General features: G+C 29.3%; 1 protein-coding gene across 1 annotated transcript in view; it reads left to right on the plus strand.

The window, feature by feature from the left end:
* LOC135960733 (mucin-5AC-like) overlaps positions 1 to 22,276 on the plus strand; it is a 431,448-nt gene that overhangs the window by 15,609 nt on the left and 393,563 nt on the right. Inside the window, exons 4-5 of the mRNA XM_065512099.1 lie at positions 3,954 to 4,032; positions 4,109 to 4,238. Of these exons, the coding sequence (XP_065368171.1) occupies positions 3,954 to 4,032; positions 4,109 to 4,238 (209 nt within the window). The remainder of the gene's footprint in view (positions 1 to 3,953; positions 4,033 to 4,108; positions 4,239 to 22,276) is intronic.

A 22,276-nucleotide genomic window follows, 5' to 3' on the forward strand; every position in this document is an offset into this window, starting at 1 on the left:
GAAAAAACCAAGACAACATCGATTTTTGACCTATTTCTGACCTATATCTGGATTACTAAGACATTAATATAGACAATATGGATATCTAATGATAGATATTTCAAAGACATTTGCAACGACGTATATAAGACCATAGTAAGTTGGACCTACATTGGGTCAAAATCGGAAAAAAAAAATTTAATTTAAAAAAAAAAAATTAAAAAATTTAAATAACAATTGAAACAAATTTTTTCCCAAAAAATTAAAAAAACAACTGGAAAAAAATTAAATTTTGTTTACCTAAAAATATTTAAAATTTTGAAGTATAATTTGGTGAAGATATGTATAAGATTCGGCACAGCCGAATATAGCACTCTTACTTGTTTTTATATAAATTTATTCGTATATTCCTCAAATATTAATCTAAAATTGTTTTCATTCAAAAATATTATAATATTTGTGAAATATGAATCGATTTTTTTCTATTCGCACCTGCAGATTTTATTCATAAAAAAATACCTTATTTAAATTAATTCAAATATTCGATTATTTGTCAAATTTAAATCGAATACCTTTTTATTGGTAATTTGTTTTATTTTAATTCAAGCATTAATATTTCACAAACATTCTAAAATTTAATTATTTGTCAAATATAATGCGAATATTTATTTATTTGCACCTGCAAATTTTATTTATTAACAAAAATACTTTAAAGAAATTTATTCGAATATTCGATTATTCGTCAAATTTAATTCGAATAATTTTTTATTCGTATTTTGAAAATTTTGTTTATGCAGAAAGAATGTATTAAAATTTTTTTATTCATTAAATATTAATCGAATAGTTTATTATTCCTAATTAATCTTCGTTGATTTATTCTTATTTCTGAATAAATTTATATACAATAATTTGTCTGAATTTGTTAAGATTAAAAAAAATGTTTCTATTCAAATTTTAACGAATATTCGAATAAATTTCTAGTATATATCTATATATATATAAATTAAATGGTCCATGTATGTAATGGCATCACGTGAGCGATTCGGCTTATTTTTTTTTTATTCGATTCGAATTTTCAGAAGATGGTTTGTAAAGAAATGGTTTGAGTCCAATCAACTGTAATAAAAAAGCTCCCTAAAGTATGCTGTACAAATTTAGATATTATATTTGCAAATAAATAAGAACAGGCAGGTGTATGTGGGTTGGAGAAACTTGAAGAACTAACATTAAGTAAATGCTTCCGGGCGAAGCCGGGGCGGTCTACTAGTTTTTAATTAATAAAATATGCTGTTTCGAATAAAAAAACTATTCCATTATTCGATTTCGTCATTAACAAATTAATTCGAATATTTATTATTTGTCAGTTTAAAATGGAATATTTTTTATTCGTTATATAAAAATATTAATTCAGGCATTAATATTCGATTGATATTTGACAAACAATTCGACAAATTCGAATATTTTTTATTTGTTATTCGAAACTGCATATTTTAATAAATTTAAAATATTTTGTAGAAATTTATTCGAATATTCTTCAAAATTTAAGTCGAATAATTTTTATTTTTAATCTTAAACAAATTTTATTTATTTTATAGAAATTCATTCGAATATTAGTTTTGTCATCAAATATTAATCGAATAATTTATTATAATATTCGTTCGCAAACTAAAACAAGTAAGAAAGTATGGTCGGTCAAGCCCGACCATATAATACCATACACTAAGTAAAAGAGCAAAAAAAAATTTTCTTTTAAAATTTCAATAATTTATATTTTTGAGTGATTTTCGGAAGTGGGCCTTATATGGGGGCTATGACCAATTATGGACCGATCACCATAAAATTAGGTCGTGTGATTTATGTCTCTATGAAAGTTTACTATGTTGAATTTTGTGTGTTTACCAAAATTTTTAAGCGATTTATGCACGTTAAAGTGATTTTCGGGAGCGGGTCTATATGGGAGCTATGGCCAATTATGAACCGATCGTAACAAAATTTGGTGACATGAATTTTGTGTATATAAAACTTATTTGGAGCGGAATTTGTGGAGATACATATATAAATAAAACATTTATGACCGATAAAGTCCAATTTCGGAAGGAAATGGGGGCTAGGTAAAATAATGGGCCGATTTCAGCCAGTTTCAATAGGCTTGGTCCTTGGGCCGAAAATATAATATGTAACAAATTTGATCGAAATATCATCAAAATTGCGACCTGTACTCTGCGCACAAGGTTTACATGGACAGCCAGACAGCCAACCAGACGGACGGACATCGTTTAATCGAGTCAGAAAGTGATTCTAAGTAGATCGGTATACTTTAAGGTGGGTGTTAGACTAATATTTTTGGGCGTTACAAACATCTTCACAAACGCATAATACCCTCCCCACTATGGTGGTGTAGGGTATAATGAGAATGTTTTTAGCTGTTGCTTTCGCTGTTCTCATGTATTTTTACAACCGGTGTGGGCCGAAAAAATAATATATATCAAATTTCATCGAAATATCTTCAAAATTGCGACCTGTACTCTGCGCACAAGGTTTACATGGACAGCCAGCCAGCCAGCCGACCAGACGGACGGACGGACATCGTTTAATCGACTCAGGAAGTGATTCTAATTCGATCGGTATACTTTAAGGTGGGTTAGACTAATATTTTTGGGCGTTACAAACATGGTGTACATGGACAGCCAGCAAGACGGACGGACAGACTGACATCGTTTAATCGACTCAGAAAGCGATTCTAAGTCGATCGTGGGTGGGTGTTAGACCAATATTTTTGGGCGTTACACACATCTGCACAAACGCATAATACCCTCCCCACAATGGTGGTGTAGGGAATAAATATTTACAAGTAAATTAAGTTTTTAATGTGCTAAAACTCCCAACCATTATATTTTCCAAAAAAATATTAAGGGTCCTCATCTAAACGCTTAAATGCCTCGCAAACTGTGCAATCTGTGCATTTTTACACTCTCGCAAATGAAAAATGTATGGAAATTCGTTTGCACAACCCCGATAAGTTTGCGCGACAATTTAGACTCGCAAACTTGAATTTATTGTGCATTTGATGAATCAGCTGCTTTTGTTTACTTTTATTAATAAGAAATAAAAATCAAATAAAATATAAAAATGTTGTGCATGTGAAAATTGTGTAACTTTGGAACAGAATGATTGTATTAAATGGCATTGTGTATGAAAACATTAACCAACAGCTAGAATATAAACAAAATCTTGCAAACTCTGTATATCACCGTTTGTTCCAAAGATTTAACTTTCATTCAACATTTTTAAAATTAAAATTTATACAATTTGAAAAATTTGTTAAGGCTTTTGTTGAATTTATTTTTATTTGACATTTATATCAAATAGAGAGAAATTTAATGTATAAACTTGCACAACATTGATAAGGTGGGTTCATGAAACACGTCGCGCAAATTTGCACAATTGAACAAATGGCAAACATAAGCGTTTAAATGAGTACCCTTATTATAAAATTGAAATACATTTTTGCGGAAATAAGCTAGCTCAGCAGGAGAACGTGAATTACAAAATTTTATTCGTTACCAAATTCTCAGTAGAAATTTATTCGATTATTTTTCAAATATTAATCAGATATTTTTTTTTATTATTAACTACATATTTTATTCGCTAAAAAAAAATATTTGACAGAAATTATTACGAATATTCGATTCGATTATTCGAATAATTCTGTATTCGTAAATTAAAAATTTAAATTTTTACAATTTATTCGAATATTTGTTTGGTTCGAACAACTAAAAATTTCTTCTTGAATTATCGAATAGTTTTTATTCGAAATGTAACAAAAATATTAACCAAATCAGGCTATACATGTAAAAATCAATTGTTTCAATATAAAACAAAAGTAAATCTTTCGAATTTTTGTGGTTTTAATTTTTTTTATTTCAAAAATATTCTAAAACAAAATATTCATAATATTCATTCTTTACTTGCAGCCATCATCGTCACAAAAAACGTCATCGCCATAAAAAACCCAAAATTCTTGTACAAGACTTAGAAACCCAAGAAGTCAAGGTAATGTTTATTTTATTTCCTTACAAAATAAGCAATAATAATGAACAATAAAATCATTTTCCACCAAATATTCAAGGTAATCGATCCAGATGATTTGCCACAACGTGCTCGTTGGACCATTATTGCCACAGCATGTTTGCTGTTGCTCATGTGCCTCATGTTAGTCGGCATTACATTACGCATGGCGCCAATTATCGATGATATGGGTGAGTGCATACATTTTGTTAATTGTTACAAATTTATATTAATTTTCCTTAACAAAACAAAAAAAAATTACAATAAAAAGAAATATTGGTTTTTAATTTTGTTTTTTGTTTGGTTTTTTCTTTATAAATAATTCTATTTATAATTATTAATTATTGAAGAAATGGAACATTTTATATTTAAGAAAAAAGTTTAAATTCATTTTTATTAAGAAAAAAAACTTGGATGCTTTTAGAAAAAAAAAGATGCTAAAAAAGAAATCATTAAATATTTGAGTTGAAAATTTATTTTAGTTAAAATTTACACTTTACTTACTTACTATTCTTCTTAGTTTTGAATTTTTTTAACTAAAACTCTCTTTCAAAAAAAAAAAAAAAAAGTTGTTTTCAAAAAAATCTAATTTCATGTTTGTTGTTATTTACTTTTTTTATTTTGTTTATATTTCGTACCAAAAACAAAAACAACAACAAACCTGACTTTAACGAAACAAATTTCATGAAAACTATAAAAATTGCCAAAAAAAATAACAAAAATACAAAAAAAAAAACAATAAATTAAAAACCGACCGTTTTTAGAATTCGAAAAGAAATGTAAGTACACTTTTACATATAAATACCCATACAATTCTACCTTATTTGTTGTTATTATTTATTTGACAAATATTTTTAAATATGGAACATTTCAATTTTAATGTATTTGTTTCTTACTTAATTAAGGATATGGTTCATAATTAAAACTGGCTGGGCTTAACAAGGATGTTTGTTTGTGAAAATGTTTGTTAAGTAGGATTAAGTTTAATTTATGAACATGTCCCTCTTCGAACACAAAACAATGGCTGTAAATTTATAAGATTTTTTAAAATTACAACTATTCTTTTTATTATACTAGCATATCTATATATTTAATTAAATTTATGTAGTTTTTGCTTATAAAATATAAATAAAACTTTAATATTTATAAGTCACCGTGTAGCTGAAATTAAATTTTAAGGATCTAAAAAGTTGTGGAATTATTGATTTAGTATTCACAATATTGCATTACATATTACTATTTATTTCAGGTTTCTCCAGATATATGTTTTATTGTTTGTATTATATTGCTTGGTGTTTAATCCCGAAAATGGGGGCGCTTCAATGACCGAACTTGTGGAAATGAAATTGTTCGAGCCCTAACAGCGAAAATTTTTTCTTTTTTTTTAAAATCGATAATTGTGGATCATTCTTGTAAAATAGCAAAGGTGTGTCAAGTATTATTTAAGATTTGTTCGCTATTAGGGCTCGCAATAACTGAAAATTTTTTATAGAACATGTTTTCGATGTTTATCTTAATAAATATTAGACACTATTGAACTATGAACTAGTTATTTATACTATTATGTGTGATATTGGGGGAATACATATGGCGGATTTCATGTCAAGTGAAACAACTTTTGAAATCGATGTCTTGGGATCGGGATGAAATTTGCACTAAGGTTAGCCCTATTGGATAAAATTTAACATTTTGGGCAATCATCCATGTAACTTATTACCTATTGTTCTTAGCAAAATCTGTCCCAAATAGTTTCGAAAAAAAGTAAAAAAAAAATTATTCAATTTTTTTTTTCCGAATTCAAAAACTTTATTGACTTTTATTTCAAAATGGCACCTTTTTTCTCAAAAGAAGGTTTAGATATTTTCCTTGTAGACCTTTTTGGTCGCTCAGTAAGCTGCGAGTTGGATATTTATCAAAATAAATATTTTGTATCGCAAAACATAGAATTTTTGACTTTGTTTTGCAAAATCAAAAACTTTGAATTTTTTCAAAATGGACACTTTTGTTAATTATGTTTCTTTTTTGCTCAAATGACAACTTAGGTCTTTTCCTTGAAGACCTTTATGATCGCTTAGTGGGATGCAAGTGACATATCTATCAAAATAAATATTTTGTAACTCTAGACATACAATTTTTTTTTTCAAAATGAGCCCATTTTATTTTTAATATTTTTTTGGTCAAAAGAAAGCTTAAGTCTATTCCTTTAAGAGCTTTTTGGTCTCTTATGGGTCCAAGTTCTGGACTATAAGACGGATGAGGTAAAACTTCCTATTCACTTCATTATAAATACATTTTAATAGGTATTGCAACATGTAGCCGACCGTTATCATGATGGATTTTTAAGGATTTATGTCTGGTCGCTTATTCAGTTTTTCATCCAATGCTAGCTTCAAACGAATCAGTTGCATTTGGTACAGGTGCCCTGTGATGGTCTGGGCAGACTACAGCAGGTCATAAGAGATACGACCATTTTGCTCCCACCAACTACAGAGTATTCCCTTAGCGCTGTGGATATTTGGCTTTGGTTGGTCGAATCGTAATGTATCCATTTTTCATTGCAATTTTTCGGTGCAAAATTTATTTTCTATTATAGCTTTCAAAAATCATTTAGGTTATGCAAAATCGTATTTCAACATCTTTTGGCTTTAATTCGAATGGTAACCAATTTCTTTTAGATGAATCCTGGGACCCTTTTGCTCCCACCAAATACAGAATATTACCTTAGCGCTGTGGATATTAGGCTTTGGTGTCGATTCGGCTGTTTGGCTGGGCTTCATATACGATCACTTACGCTTCATAATATCGTAATGGATTTATTTTGCATCGCAACTAATGATTAGGTGCAAAACTGATTTTCTTTTATAGCCCTCAAGCACAATTTCGGACATGCAAAATCGTCTTTCAAGTTCTTTGGGGTTATTTTTATGATAGGATCTAGTAATATTAACTTGACTGCTTTCAAATAGTGTTCAATAGGGTGTAGACTTTGAGCACATCATCTCGGAAGACCAAATCATACAGTTGTTTCCACGATAATTGGATCTTCACTCCGGAATGACCAGAGTCTCACTCGGCAAAAGATTCTCAACTCATCGACAGCTATACCAATCGAAGTTTTTTCCCCAGGGAAGAATTTTCGACTATAGCTGAGCTGTTACAATAACAAGAACTCTGGCATAATTCTTTTTGATAGTGAGATCAGTATTTTTCTTAATAAAAATCAAATTACATCAAGCTATTTAGCTGGCAAACAAGAGATCTTGTGTAAGGTTTTTATGTTTTGGTTGACTTTATTGCACTTTGTACTGAACATGAAATACATTTATATGGTGGACTATGGAATAGAGATCATCTTATAATTGTCTATATACTAACAATCGTCTGGTGATCGGTTTCCCTCTGTATAAAGAAAACCTGGAGCTAGCGATTAGTTTTTCTCTGAAGAAAACCAGAATCTAGCGATCAGTTTCTCTCTGTATAGAGGAAACCTGAAGCTAGCGATCAGTTTTTCTCTGTATAGATAAAATCTGGAGTCAGCGATCGGTTGCTATTTCCAATGGAGCTAGAGATCAGTTTCTCTCTGTATATGTAAAACATGGAGCTAGTGATCAGTTTCTCCCTGTATAGTGAAAACCTGGATCTAGAGATCCGTTTCTCTCTGTATAGAGAAAACCTGAAACTAGCGATCAATTTCTCTCAATTTCAATAACAAAATTCATAGCAATGAATTCTCATGTATTAGGATTTGGACCACAGACTTAGGTTGTTGGCTCTCAGTTGCCTATTTCGAAATGCGCCATCTTTAAATTGCGCTTACACATAATAGGTACAATCTTAAAATATGCATGTTTAAAGTCTTTGAAATTTCGAAAATCTAAAAAAGTTTAAAATAAGGACCTCACTACAATTCGGTATATTAGAACAAATAATTTTATTGTACCAATAAAAACTATTTCTGGGCAAACTTGGTGTGTGTTAAATGAAACACACCAATTAAAAATATTTTTGATATTCCGCATCCAACATCAAATAACTCACCGAATAAATCAATATTCGGTCTTTTGTATATTAAAAAAGTTTTATAAAATTAAAGCTTTTATTAGTGTTTGTCACCTTCACGAACTACATAGCTAAGTTCCTAACCCTCTTTAATCTCTACAAAAAAAAAGCTTTAAAAATTGTACCAAAACTCCTGGTGTGCATGTTAACTAAATTTCCAAGAAAAAAACAACTTTAAGCTCTCAAAACACACCCTTAAAACTTTTTGCTTCTAATTGCTGTTCTACTCTCTTTCAGTTATAAAAGAAACTTTTAATAAAAACTTAACTCTCTAAGCTTTTTAAAGCTTTGTGCTTACAACTTTAGTTTTTGGGTTGTAACAACTCAATTGCATTGCGTTACATCATAATTTCCTTCGTTTTCTTGCTTTTGCTTGATTATTCTATTTTCGGTAATCCTTTTCTGTATAAGTGTGTGTGAGTGTGTTTATGAGTACATGTGTATGTGGAGAGCAACAATGTTTATCTAGGACAATTATATCACATGTTGCATTTTCCCGTTAATGTCTTGTTTACACATACACACACATACACATCCTCACTAATACCAGGCATCTAATAATGAGTGTGTTTGTGTGTGCTAGCGTTTGTATTTCAAAATTGCATTTAACGGTAGATAGTAATTTCAGGGTGTTGTAGTTTGATAAAATTCTGTTTTTATTTGCTTTAAAAAACTAACAAACAAAATGAACGATGATGATGAGGTTGATATTAGACACAAATTTTAATGGAAAATCAGTATGACTTACACTGAATTTAAGATTTTTAATGAAGATATTGCTTTATAACGATGTTATTTGTTGGGGGGCGGGCGATTCTTCTTATATACCGAAATTATACACGTTTCAATGTGTTTGAACAAATGTTGCTTAATGAATTTTTAGGCGGCTCTACTGAGCATTAAAACGTATATATCATTGTACAATTTCATGATCTAAACATAAATTATATTGGAACTTCAAATAATACTCAAAAAATTCAAACTTTGACCCACTGTAAAAAAAAATCAGACCAGCTGGCCTACAAGTTTATTCTACAGAAACTATCTACTCAACATGCTCTACCAGAATTATAGGGCCACTATTCTGTTCCAATCAAAAAGTCTCAATTTGTTGGACAGTGCTATTAGAAGAAAAAGTAAACATTTTTTGTAACAAAGATATGTCTCAACCGACTCATGTGTTCAAAAACAATTTATGTTTTAAAAAGGTACCAAGCTGTTATAAAAATTCCATATAAAACAATGTTAGTTTATTATACCCTTCACCTTCGTGAGAAGGGTATATATAAGTTTGTCATTCCGTTTGTAATTACTACATTTTTCATTTCCGACCCTATAAAGTATATATATTCTGGATCATTATAGATAGCGGAGTCTATTAACCCATCTCCGTCTGTCTGTTGAAATCAATTTTCTGAAGACCCCTGATATCTTCGGGATCCAAATCTGCAATAATTCTGTAAGACATGCTTTCGAGAAGTTTGCTATTTAAAATCAGCAAAATCGGTCCACAAATGGCTGAGATATGAAGAAAAAACCAGAACAACTTCGATTTTTGACCTATATCTGGATTACTAAGTCATTAATATAGACAATATGGATATCTAATGACAGATATTTCAAAGACCTTTGCAACGACGTATATAAGACCATAGTAAGTTGGAATTACAATGGGTCAAAATCGGAAAAAATATTTTTTAACACGAATTTTTTTTCACCAAAAAAAAAATTTAAAAAACAAAAAATTTTTTTTTAAATTTAAAAAAAAATTTTAAATTTAAAAAAAAACAATTCGAAAATTTTTTAAAAAAACTGAAAAAAAAATTTTGTTCACATAAAAATATTTAAGTTTTTTTTATTTTGAAGTATAATTTGTTGAAGGTTATATAATATTCGGCAAAGCCGAATATAGCTCTCTTACTTGTTTTTGTATGCATTTAAGAACAAATTTTTAAAATTTAATCAATTATGATTAAATAATTAATAATTTTTAATAAAATGTATTTTTTCCTTTTACCTCTTTTTAGTACTTTTTTCCCAGCCAAGATATGATGTAAATTTTACTCAAATAATTTTTAGTGTCTTAGTGAGAATTCATAATAAACTATTCAGATGCCTAGGTCAATTTATAGAAAACCAATTTTATGAAGGAAGTAACAAAAACAAAAACACAATTTTTATCCCTTAAGGTTTCAAATTTCCAAAAAGTACCAAATTTATATTTGATATAATACCATATAATAAGTAAATAATACGATTTAAAATTTATTTATATTGGTTTAAAAGATACATGGGATGCCAAAAACGTACCAAAACATAGGTTTTACCTATTTCACCCATAAATGGTTCGAATTTCACCTGTCGGCAATTTTTTAAGTAGAAAAAACATGATGATGCGTTTCATCGGTACAGGATCGGGTTATTACTGCCATGATTAATACGTGTGTAAAACAAATAAATTAACTTAACTAGGGAGACAGTTGGCCGAAGCCTCTGTCTTAAACAAACTACCGAAGTCTCTGTATTGAACAGTTGACTGAAGCATCTTGAATATATATATATATATATGTAGGGTATTATATATATCTATATATAATACCCTACACTAAGTAAAAGAGCAAAAACATTTTTCTTTTAAAATTTAAATAAATTATATTTTTGAGTGATTTTCGGAAGTGGGCCTTATATGGGAGCTATGACCAATTATGGACCGATCACCATGAAATTAGGTCGTGTCATTTATGTCTACATTAAAGGTAACCATGTTGAATTTTGTGAGTATACCAAAATTTTTAAGCGATTTATGCACGTTAAAGTGATTTTCGGAAGCGAGTCTATATGGGAGCTATGACTAATTATGGACCGATAGTAACAAAATTTGGTGACATGAATTTTGTGTATATAAAACTTATTTTGAGCGGAATTTGTGGAGATACATTTATAAATTAAAAATTTATGACCGATAAAGTCCAATTTCGGGAGGACATTTGTATGGGGGCTAGGTGAAATAATGGAACGATTTCAGCCAGTTTCAATAGGCTTGGTCCTTGGGCACCGAATATAATATGTACCAAATTTGATCGAAATATCTTCAAAATTGCGACAAGGTTTACATGGACAGCCAGCCAGACGGATGGACGGACATCGTTCAATCGACTCAGAAAGTGATTCTAAGTCGATCGGTATACTTTAAGGTGGGTGTTAAACTAATATTTTTGGGCATTACAAACATCTGCACAAACGCATTATACCCTCCCCGCTATGATGGTGTAGGGTATAATTATTGTAAACTAAATGAGAATTACTAGGTGAAAATTTAAGGTAATTTAATCATTATGATTTAAATGTTTTGTTATAAAATTTATTATTTGAAGAGAGGAACCTGTATCCAAATTGTATGTCTCTAGCCTTTCATGTTTAGGCTAGGCGAAGTGGAATCAGTCAGAATTAGTTACAAGTAATGACAGTCTTTGAAAAGTGTTTTATCAGTCAGTAGCAAGTTCTTGCAGCCACATCTACAATCACTTGTTGAATTTATTTAATTTATTTAATTTATTTTTTTATTCCAATTTTAAAACATTTTAATTGTATTATTTCTAGTAAACTGAAGTGCCCCACCCTTTTGCAAATATACATAAATATTTTCTTAAATATGCATACGAGTATAAATACTTTATTATAATCTTCGAAATTCTTCATTACACCAGTTAACAACATTATGAAAACTTATAAAAAAACTTTTACAAAATAAATGACTACAAAATAGTTGATAAATTTATACTTTCTGAACAAAACGTACTAATTTCGTGGTAGATTATTTGCACAGTAGATATATTTATGAGTGTGAGAGCGCTTCTATTTCAAATGCATCACATTGCAAGACGAAAACAAAATAATAAACTTTTTCTTCACACTGTGTGTGGATGGGTGGGTGGATGAATGTGTTTGGGTAATAGACACTCTTGTGAAAAACTTCGTTGAACAAATACATAGATTGTGTGTGCATTAGAAAATTTTACTGCAAATGTGTGTAAAACATTATTCTTATTACAAATCTCTGGAGTCGAGTAAATTATATTTAGTTACAAAGAAATTATATGCACATACCCACAAATGTTAAAGCATTTCTATGGATATGTATATTAAAAACACATCCCAGCAGTTCTGGGAGACAGTCCCGAACTAGTGTTTTTATCCATGACTAGGGTAAAGTGACTATTGCTACATGGGATATCAGTATACTTAGGCAAAAATAAAAATAATCTGTATGAGAATTATATCAACGCAATTTGTATAAAACCAGTTTGTAAGAATTACTCACAAAACGTTTAAAGTGACTAAACTCCAGATTACTTAGAGACTCTTAAGTGGCAATTGTCTTCACGATAGATTACTTGGGATGTATAAAGTAACCAATTGTCTTATTTCTGCAATACAAAGAGCACATACGTATCAAATGACCAAAATATATAAATTGGAGTCAGTCAAGTGATAAGACATTTGTGAAAATTACTGTCTTTAAGGGATACATTGGCCACTTGTTTAACAGCTGGGATATTTGTTTGTCTTATAGTATGTGAGAGTAAGTATTTGTGTAAGTCGAATACTTACAAACTTGTGTTAGTTTCTAGTGTTAAATGTTTAACAAGAATATTAAAATTAGAAGGAGTATTAAGATACATATGCATTATGCGCGAAATGATGCATCGATTTTATTTTCAGATTAAAATAAATGTGTGTTTCAAAAACATTTATTTATACTCTGTTCCTTTTAACTTAAAATATTTTTGAGGAAACTAAAAATAATACTAGCACCAAAATTACATTGCTCTGATCAAAATAATATAAAACGAATTCGACAAAGTTGCAATCCTTTGCCACAACTCATAATAGATTTCTTAAATGCATTGGCATGACTGGTTAAATACTCGTACTGGGGCATAAATGATTGAGTGTGTTAATGTTAACAATATGGGAGCTTCTGTATGCAGTAGGATGGCCCTTATTTTATTACGATCGCTAAAAATTAAATGAATTTAGATGTGAAAATTAATTTTTTTCAAAATTCAATTAAGCGAAAGGAGAACATTAACTACTAAATTTTATGTATATCAAACAAAAAACTAAAATTTTGTGAAAATGAGCGAATTCACTTAATTGTGAATACATGATATTTCATTTTGTGCCTATTACATTTGGCTTTGTGATAAAGCAATAAATCTGAACAATTTTTGCCGTTTTCGATTTTTCCTGATTTTTTTAAAACCAAAAAAAAATTCTATTTTCACGTAAAAAATATATTTTTTGTTTCAATTTGTTATTATAACTCCGAAACTGCTGAGCCTATTGAAACGCAATATATACGTGAAAGTTTGCGCATGGCATGGGCAAAATGCTTTTAAAATTCAGTCAATCAAAAAAGAACATTAACTATTCAATTTTATGTATATCACACAAAAAACAAAAATGTTGTGAAAATGAGCGAATTCACTTCTTTGTGAATACATTCGAAAATATACCATCGATTTATATGACAAGTATCTCATTTTATTACTATTATATGTGGCTTTGCAATAAAGTAATAAACCTGGACAATTTCCGCCGTTTTCGATTTTTTAAGATTTTTTTAAAACAAAAAAAAAAATTATTTTCACGTAAAAATATATTTTTTGCTTCAATTTGTTATTATAACTCCGAAACTGCTGCGCCGATTAAAATGTAATATATATGTGAAAATTTGCACATAGCATGTGAAATATGTTTTTAAAATTCAATCAATCGAAAGAAGAACATTAACTACTCAATTTTATGTGTATCACACGAAAAACTAAAATTTTGTGAAAATGAGCGAATTCACTTAATTGTGAAAAAATTCAAAAAGAATAAATAGATTTTCATAGTCGATATCTCATTTTATTACTATTACACGTGGCTTTATGATGAAGCAATAAATCTGAACAAATTCAGCCGTTTTCAATTTTTCATGATTTTTTTAAAACAAAAAAATTTGCTATTTTCACGAAAAAAATATATTTCTTGCTTCAATTTGTTATTATAACTCTGAAACTACTGAGCCGATTGAAACTCAATATATATGTGAAAATTTTTAAATAGCATGGCGAAAATGTTTTTAAAATTCAATCAATCGAAACTACTCAATTTTATGTGTATCACACGAAAAACTAAAATTTTGTGAAAATGAGCGAATTCACTTAATTGTGAAAAAATTCAAAAAGAATAAATAGATTTTTATAGTCGATATCTCATTTTATTACTATTACACGTGGCTTTGCAATAAAGTAATAAATCTGAAAAATTTCAACCGTTTTCGATTTTTCATGATTTTTTAAAACCAAAAAAAATTTCTATTTTCACGTAAAAATATATTTTTTGCTTCAATTTGTTATTATAACTCCAAAACTACTGAGCCGATTGAAACTCAATATATATGTGAAAATTTGCACATAGCATGGAGAAAATGTTTTCAAAATTCAATCAATCAAAAGAAGAACATTAACTACTCAATTTTATGTATATCACACAAAAATCTAAAATTTTGTGAAAATGAGCGAATTCACTTAATTGTGAATACATTCGAAAATTAACCATCGATTTACATGAGCAATATCTTATTTTATTACTATTACATGTGGCTTTGTAATAAATTAATAAACCTTTACAATTTCTGCCGTTTTCAATTTTTCATGATTTTTTTAAAACTAAAAAAATAACTATTTTCACTTAAAAAATATATTTTTTGCTTCAATTTATTATTTGTTAAAACGCAGTATATAAACGGATTAAAGGTTATGTAAATTACAATTTTTTCATGTTTATTTTAATACTATCGGACTAATTCTTTTTGAGTTATCATTAATTATGTGGTAAAACTAAATTTATAATTTAACTTAAAAATTAAAAAAAATGTCTTCATAGAATTGAACAATTTGACCATTTTTGTACTTAAGTAGCCCTTCTTTTGCTCTTAACCTGTGTGTCATTGAGATTGAGCTTAGATAGCAGAGAATCATTTTAGACTTTGAGAGAAACGAAAATCCAGCAAGTACCAAATAAGGGCCAACCTAGTATTCAGCCACCACAATATGAATGTGAAATTATGGAAAGGAACTGCATAGTAGCAATTACTACATACATAGAAGCTGTCAACTAGTGGCAAATACTTAGTAGATATTTTCAGAGTTGTATTTGCATAGTTCATACGAATTCAAGGGATTGTGAGTGACACTTAATACTGTTTTCGAACTTTGAAAATTTGTGTAAATTCTGACATGATTTTAAAACTCTAATGTTTGAAAATTCATATAGTAAGGGAACATTTGAATTTTTAAATTTTCGCAAAATATTCAATACCAAGTATTCATTTGCACATTTAGTTATTATGAAATCATAATCTAAACTGAATTATTTCCATAGCAATAGGAAAATATTAAATATGTTTCCCATGAATACGACTTTGTTTGCTTCGGATTAGAGAGGTTGGCAGCATTATTTTCCCGCGTTTGTAGTTTTTGGCAGAATAAAATAGAATAAACCAATATGGACATAAATTCAAGCAACAGTTGTGCATAATTTTCAATGCAAACAAATGAATTATAACTGAACTTATGAATATACATACATATATTTCTATTGTATATACAAACAGTTTAGAGGAAAAATTAACATGTTGAATAATAATAATGAAAACTAGAAAAAAAAGGAAAAATAAACTACATACTTATACAGAAATATTTCTATATACTATAAAAGTAGAAACAAATACAGACACACAGCTACATAAACAGACAGGCGGACATGGTGATACATAGTACAATTAGCCATTGAAACAAAAATAATGAAATAATAAAATACAATAATATAATAATAAATTTTAGCAGACTAAATTAAGGTCAGAGAAATTACTAGACATCTGCACACCAGACAGACAAACAAAATATTAAAAGTAAACCATTAATCACATTGCCATTTAAATCAACCAAATACATATTTTTGTTTAAATTTGGCTCCAAAAAAATTTTACTTTTACAAAATTTATATTTTTTCTCGTTCTACATTGCATTCAGCTTCCGCTGTAGGCCATTGAAAAATATTCCAATAAAACTCTTCATATCCAACCAAGTTGGAGTTTAGAGTTTTCAAATCTTTTATTTTCTTCACATTTATTAAAACCTACAACATTTATGAAACAAGTTGCATTCAAGTGCTGTCACTTGACTTCTTTCTGCACTAAACACAGATTTCTGGGCGTTGCTTCAACATAATAAGAGGTTAGTATTTATTTATTTTTTTTTTGCATTAAACCATACATTTTCCTTTAAAAAACAGTAATCGCCCAATATCGAAATTTTAGATTTTTTGTTACTTAACTGGTTTTTGAAATAAACTATTCCGTTATGAACCGATCCTCACAAAAGTTGGTAGAAATATTTGAATTCATATAACAATTGTTTATGGCCAATTTCGTCATGATATAACTTATTATCATTTTCTTAGAAGCGCTGTCACTTGACTTATTTCTGCACTAAACACCAATTTCAGCTTAGCTTCACCATATAGAGCGGCAGTATTTATTTTTTTTTTTGAATTAAACGATGCATTTACCTTTACAAAACAGTAACCGTCCAATAACTAAATTTTTGATTTTTTCTTACTTGACTGGTTTTTTAAATAAGCGATTTAATTATCAAACGATCCAAATCAAAGTTGGTAGAAATATTTGACTTCATAAAAAACTTGTTAATGTACAATTTCATCAGGATATTAATAATTATAAGACAATTATGAATGTTCAAGTCAGTTTCTTAGAAGCGCTGTCACTTGACTTCTTTCTGTCCCCTATTATGAGTTTGCTTCACCATAATAGGAAATTTTTATTTTTTTTTTTGCATTAAACGAAGCATTTACCTTTAAAAAACAGTAATCGCCCAATATTGAAATTTTTGCTTTTTTGTCACTTGACTGGTTTTTGCAATAAACTATTCAATTATGAACCGATCCTCATAAAAGTTGGTAGAAATATTTGGATTCATCTTAAACTTGTTTATGGAAAATTTCATAGTGATATTAATAGTTATAAGACAATTATGAATGTTCAAGTCATTTTCTTAGAAGCGCTGTCACTTGACTTTTCTCTGCACTAAGCACGGATTGCTCGCCTTTGCTTCACAATAATAGGGGGTTTGTAAAACCCCCCTTTAAAAAACGGTAATTGCTTAATATTTAAATTTTTATTTTTTATACCCTTCACCATGAGTGGCAAGGGTATATATAAGTTTGTCATTCCGTTTGTAATTTCTACATTTTTCATTTGCGACCCCACAAAGTATATATATTCTGAATCGTTATAGATAGCGGAGTCGATATAGCCATGTCCGTCTGTCCGTCTGTGTGTTGAAATCAACTTTCTGAAGCCCCCAAATAACTTACATACACGAATGATACATCAATATCTCCGAAATTCTTCCGGCTCGGTTGCTATTTAAAATCGAGAAAATCGGTCCACAAATCGCTGAGATATATGGAAACAAACAGGACAACCTCGATTTTTTACCTATTTTTGACCCATATCTGGATTACTAAATCATTAATATAGACAATATGGATATCTAATGACAGATATTTCAAAGACCTGTTCAACGACGTATATAAGACCATAGTAAGTTGGACCTACAATGGGTCAAAATCGGAAAAAATATTTTTTAACCCGATTTTTTTTTTTTCACCAAAATTTTTTTTCACTAAATATAAAAAAAAAAAATTTTTTTTAAATTAAAAAAAAAAAATTATTAAATTTAAAAAAAAAAAATTTAAATTTAAAAAAAAAATTTCAAAAAACAACTGGAAAAAAAAAATAAATTTTGTTTACCTAAAAATATTTAAAATTTTTATTTTAAAGTATATTTCGGTGAAGGGTATATAAAATTCGGCACAGCCGAATATAGCTCTCTTACTTGTTAATATTAATCTTCATACTTACAATTTATTTTTCTTGTCCTTTTCCTTCTCCTTACTGCCATTTGTTTTCTTATCATTTTGAGGCAGCGTTTGACGCTGTCTTAAGTTATTTTCACTCATTTTTTTCCCAAATATTTTACAAAAACATGAAAAAAGCTCTGCCTCATCCACCAAGCCAGATGATAATCAATATTTTTTAATTAGGTAATGTCAGTAACACAGCTGATTTGTTTATTTACATTTACAAAAACCACAAGCAATTTCATTTTGTTGGCTATAACTGTCAATTGTCAGTGTTGGTTTTGTTGCTTTTACATTTATTTTACCACATGCGTGAACAAAAATTAAAATATTCGTTGAGCAGAAGTGATAAAAACTTTTGAAAAATAAAAAAAATAAGTAAATTTTGTACTTAGAAAAACATTCAATACATCAATAAATAGGTATTTTTGTCCCCTATACGGAACTCATTTCCATATTGGTGCTCAACGAATATTTTAATTTTTAAAAAAAAAAACAAAATTTACTTATTTTTTTATTTTTCAAAAGTTTGCTGACCTATAACTTCTGAGTGAAAGTACTTAGGATAATGATCGATACATCATTTTATAGATATTTCCTTTTTTCCATATTGATGCTCAACGAATATTTTAATTTTTAGGAGCAAAAGTCTGCTACGAAGCAACAATATAGATGATTAAATTGAAATTTGAATAACACGTGGTCTACTAAAATGGCGCAAGTGACAACCACGAAATCTGATACTAGGATCATCCAGTAATTAATTCCAGTTTTTAAAATTAAAATATCTTTTAAAATGACAAAACAATGATTCCACAAATAAAGCAATATTTTTGTCATGCTTTTGTTTACTTTTTAATGACACTTGCTCACGTGTATACATAAAATACTACCTTTTTATGCAACTCTGAAAAAAGTTTGTTTTCTTCAGCTCGGTCCAGAAAACAAACTTTTTACCATACATTTATGAACAGTTGCATAAAGACGTAAAACAGAAAAAAGGCATAAAATACGTATTTTTGCAACTATACATGTAGTATTTGTTATTAAAAAAAGTATGTTATCTTTTCCCTTTTTTATTTTCGAAAGTGTTGTCACTTTCGAAAAATTAGCTGTTTACAGGGTATACCATATAAAGTTGTAAAAAGAGTAATATTATATATATATAGTTTTTCATTCCTAAAACCGATATCGTTCGTGGTGCGTTCGTGCGAAAGAAGTGCTGCGTATGTTATTTCGTGTGGAAAAATAAGGTTGCCAGATGTATTTCACATGTTTTCCACAATAAAAACAGAGTACAACTTTTGCGAAATTATTTCGCATATATTTCATTCCAAATATTTTATATGTAGTTTGACAGCATTTCGCACGAAATTTTGAACAGAGTACCTAGCTTTAAATTGAAGTTTCGAGTTTGGTATCAAAATTCAAATTCAAAAAATTAGTCAACTTATAGTTAACATTTAAATAACTAACTTTAAGTTAGCTACAAATTAGTCAACTTAAAGTTAACTTCTAAATAACTAACTTTAAGTTACATAAAAATTAGTTAACTTAAAAATAACATTTAAATAACTAACTTTAAGTTAGCTACAAAATAGTCAACTTAAAGTTAACCTTTAAATAACTAACTAACTTTAAGTTAGCTACAAATTAGTCAACTTAAAGTTAACTTCTAAATAACTAACTTTAAGTTAACTTTTAAATAACTAACTTAAAGTTAACATTTAAATAACTAACTTTAACTTAGCTACAAAAAAGTCAACTTAAAGTTAACTTCTAAATAACTAACTTTAAGTTAACTTTTAAATAACTAACTTTAGTTAGCTACAAATTAAGTTAGCTACAATAAAAATTAGCCAACTTAAAGTTAATTTTTAAATAACTAACTTTAAGTTAACTTTTAAATAACTAACTTAAAGTTAACATTTAAATAACTAACTTTAAGTTAGCTACAAATTAAGTTAGCTACAATAAAAATTAGCCAACTTAAAGTTAATTTTTAAATAACTAACTTTAAGTTAGTTAACAAATTTAATTAAACAGAAGTTATGCAGATTTTAGCAAAACCATTTTAAATAATAATTTCCAACTCAGGCTAGTCAGGTGATCACACCGGGGCCAGACTAGTCTGCATGCTACTGGTGTCGCAAGAGGTCAATCTGGTACACCCAGATTGGCTGATTGTAAAAAATCCAAGGCAATAGGTGGTAGTGACCTAAGCGGCGAGGTACGGCTGGACTTCTCTCCAAGTACCTCCAAAGCCGCTAAAGCCCAAGTCGCCAAGGCGGCTAAACCCTCTGTTTCGGGTGCCTCTAAGGGTGAAGCGACTAAGTCGCCCCTCACGGATGCTTTCCATATGCCAATTGTGCGTTCAGGTCTTGTGAAGGAACCCTCCTGTCCTGAAGACGCATCACCCCTGGCCAATCCCGGCTCTGAAACAAACCCCAGACTGAAGACCCAGGCTATATATACTTTATGGTTCTATAGATAATATTTCCTTATGCTACAAACGGAATGACAAAATCAATATACCCCCCATCTTTTTGAGGATGGGTATAAAAATACACAAAGGACTTTGTAACACAGCTTCTTTAATAAAATTTCTTGTTTACTTTTATTGATTTTGATCCAAGTTTACGAACTTTTGCAGTGTTATATTCGTATCAATCATTATTACTTGTTTTGTTTTGTCTTAGTCACCAGTCAGTTAACAATGCAACAATTCTTTTGTTTTGCCTGCTTTGATTACTTCTTAGTTGATTTTTCTTTTTAGTAACATAACGACCAAAAAAAAGTATATTAAAAAACGTTTTAGCGTGATTTTTGTCGGAGTTTGTGATTCATCAGAATCAATTTTTAATTCAGGTCGCAATTTTCAGGATATTTTTATACTAAGGAGTGAGATCGAAAAATTCTTAACATACATATATGTTTATAAAAAAGAAACCACTAAACTTACAGCTTTAATTTTTTTTTTATTTGATTGAAATTATTATTACAATTTACAAAAAAAATTATTTTTATAGTTTTAATCACTAGTGATGAAATTTTGAACCTTTTTCGGAAACCCTTCCATTAACGTTTTTATAGTGCTTTCTGTCACTTTGCTCGAACATGTAGTCCATCTCCGTTTAAAATCTACCACACTTTTGGACACCTTTTTTGTACTCTTCAATTCTCTTTTAACAAGAGCCCAATATCTCTCCACTGGCCTTAGCTCCGGGCAGTTTGGAGGATTTGCCTCTCTTGGTACAAATACCACATTATTGTTCTTGTACCACTCAAGGGCTTGTTTGCCATAGTGACAGGATGCCAAGTCAGGCCAAAAATAAGTGGACACATTATGAAGTCTTATGAATGGAAGCAGCCTTTTTTGTAAACATTCCTTGATGTAAATTTCGGTATTTATAGAGCCCGTTGTAACAAATGAGTGGCTTCTTTTGCCGCAACTGCATATTGCTTGCCATACCAAGAACTTTCTGGGAAATTTTGTCTGCTTTTGAGTCCTAAACTTTTCTTCAACATTCCCTCGAGCATCAGCAACATAAAATTTTTGACCTGGAAGTTGCGAAAAATCTGCCAGAACATACGTTTCGTCATCCATTATGCAGCAAGAATATTTTTTTATAAAACTTGACTTCAATTTCCGTGCTCTGTTTTTGGCCTCTAAATTTTTAGTAGCGTTCCTGTCAGGAACTTTTTGAGCCTTGTATGTTTTTAAACCTGCATTAGCTTTAACTTTTCGTACCAAATAGTCCGAGCACTGAGCTAACCGGGCTGCTTTCCTACCGGATGTGTTGGGAGCTCTTTTGAAAATGCGTTCTATTTTTTTGGCTTTAGAAACATCATGTGGACCATTCCTTCTACCTGAACCAGGTTTTCTATCAACTGACAAGTTCTCCCGGTACTGTTTAATAACATTGGAAACAGTTTGACGGCAGACCTTTGTATGCTTGGCCAACTTTTTGTAAGACCAAGTTGGGTTTTGTTGAAAATATTTAATAATTTCAGTACGCACTTTTTTCTGGTCACTCATTTTAATCAGATTAACAAAAAAATTAATATAATTGACATTACACATAATAACTGACATGTTTTTCAAAGGTAACTTGATCAAAAAAAAATTCAAATAATACTTGGGTTAAAAAATGTAATGAAAAACGTGTGTTAA

Source organism: Calliphora vicina, chromosome 5 (assembly GCF_958450345.1).
Source record: "Calliphora vicina chromosome 5, idCalVici1.1, whole genome shotgun sequence".
Lineage (NCBI taxonomy): Eukaryota > Metazoa > Arthropoda > Insecta > Diptera > Calliphoridae > Calliphora > Calliphora vicina.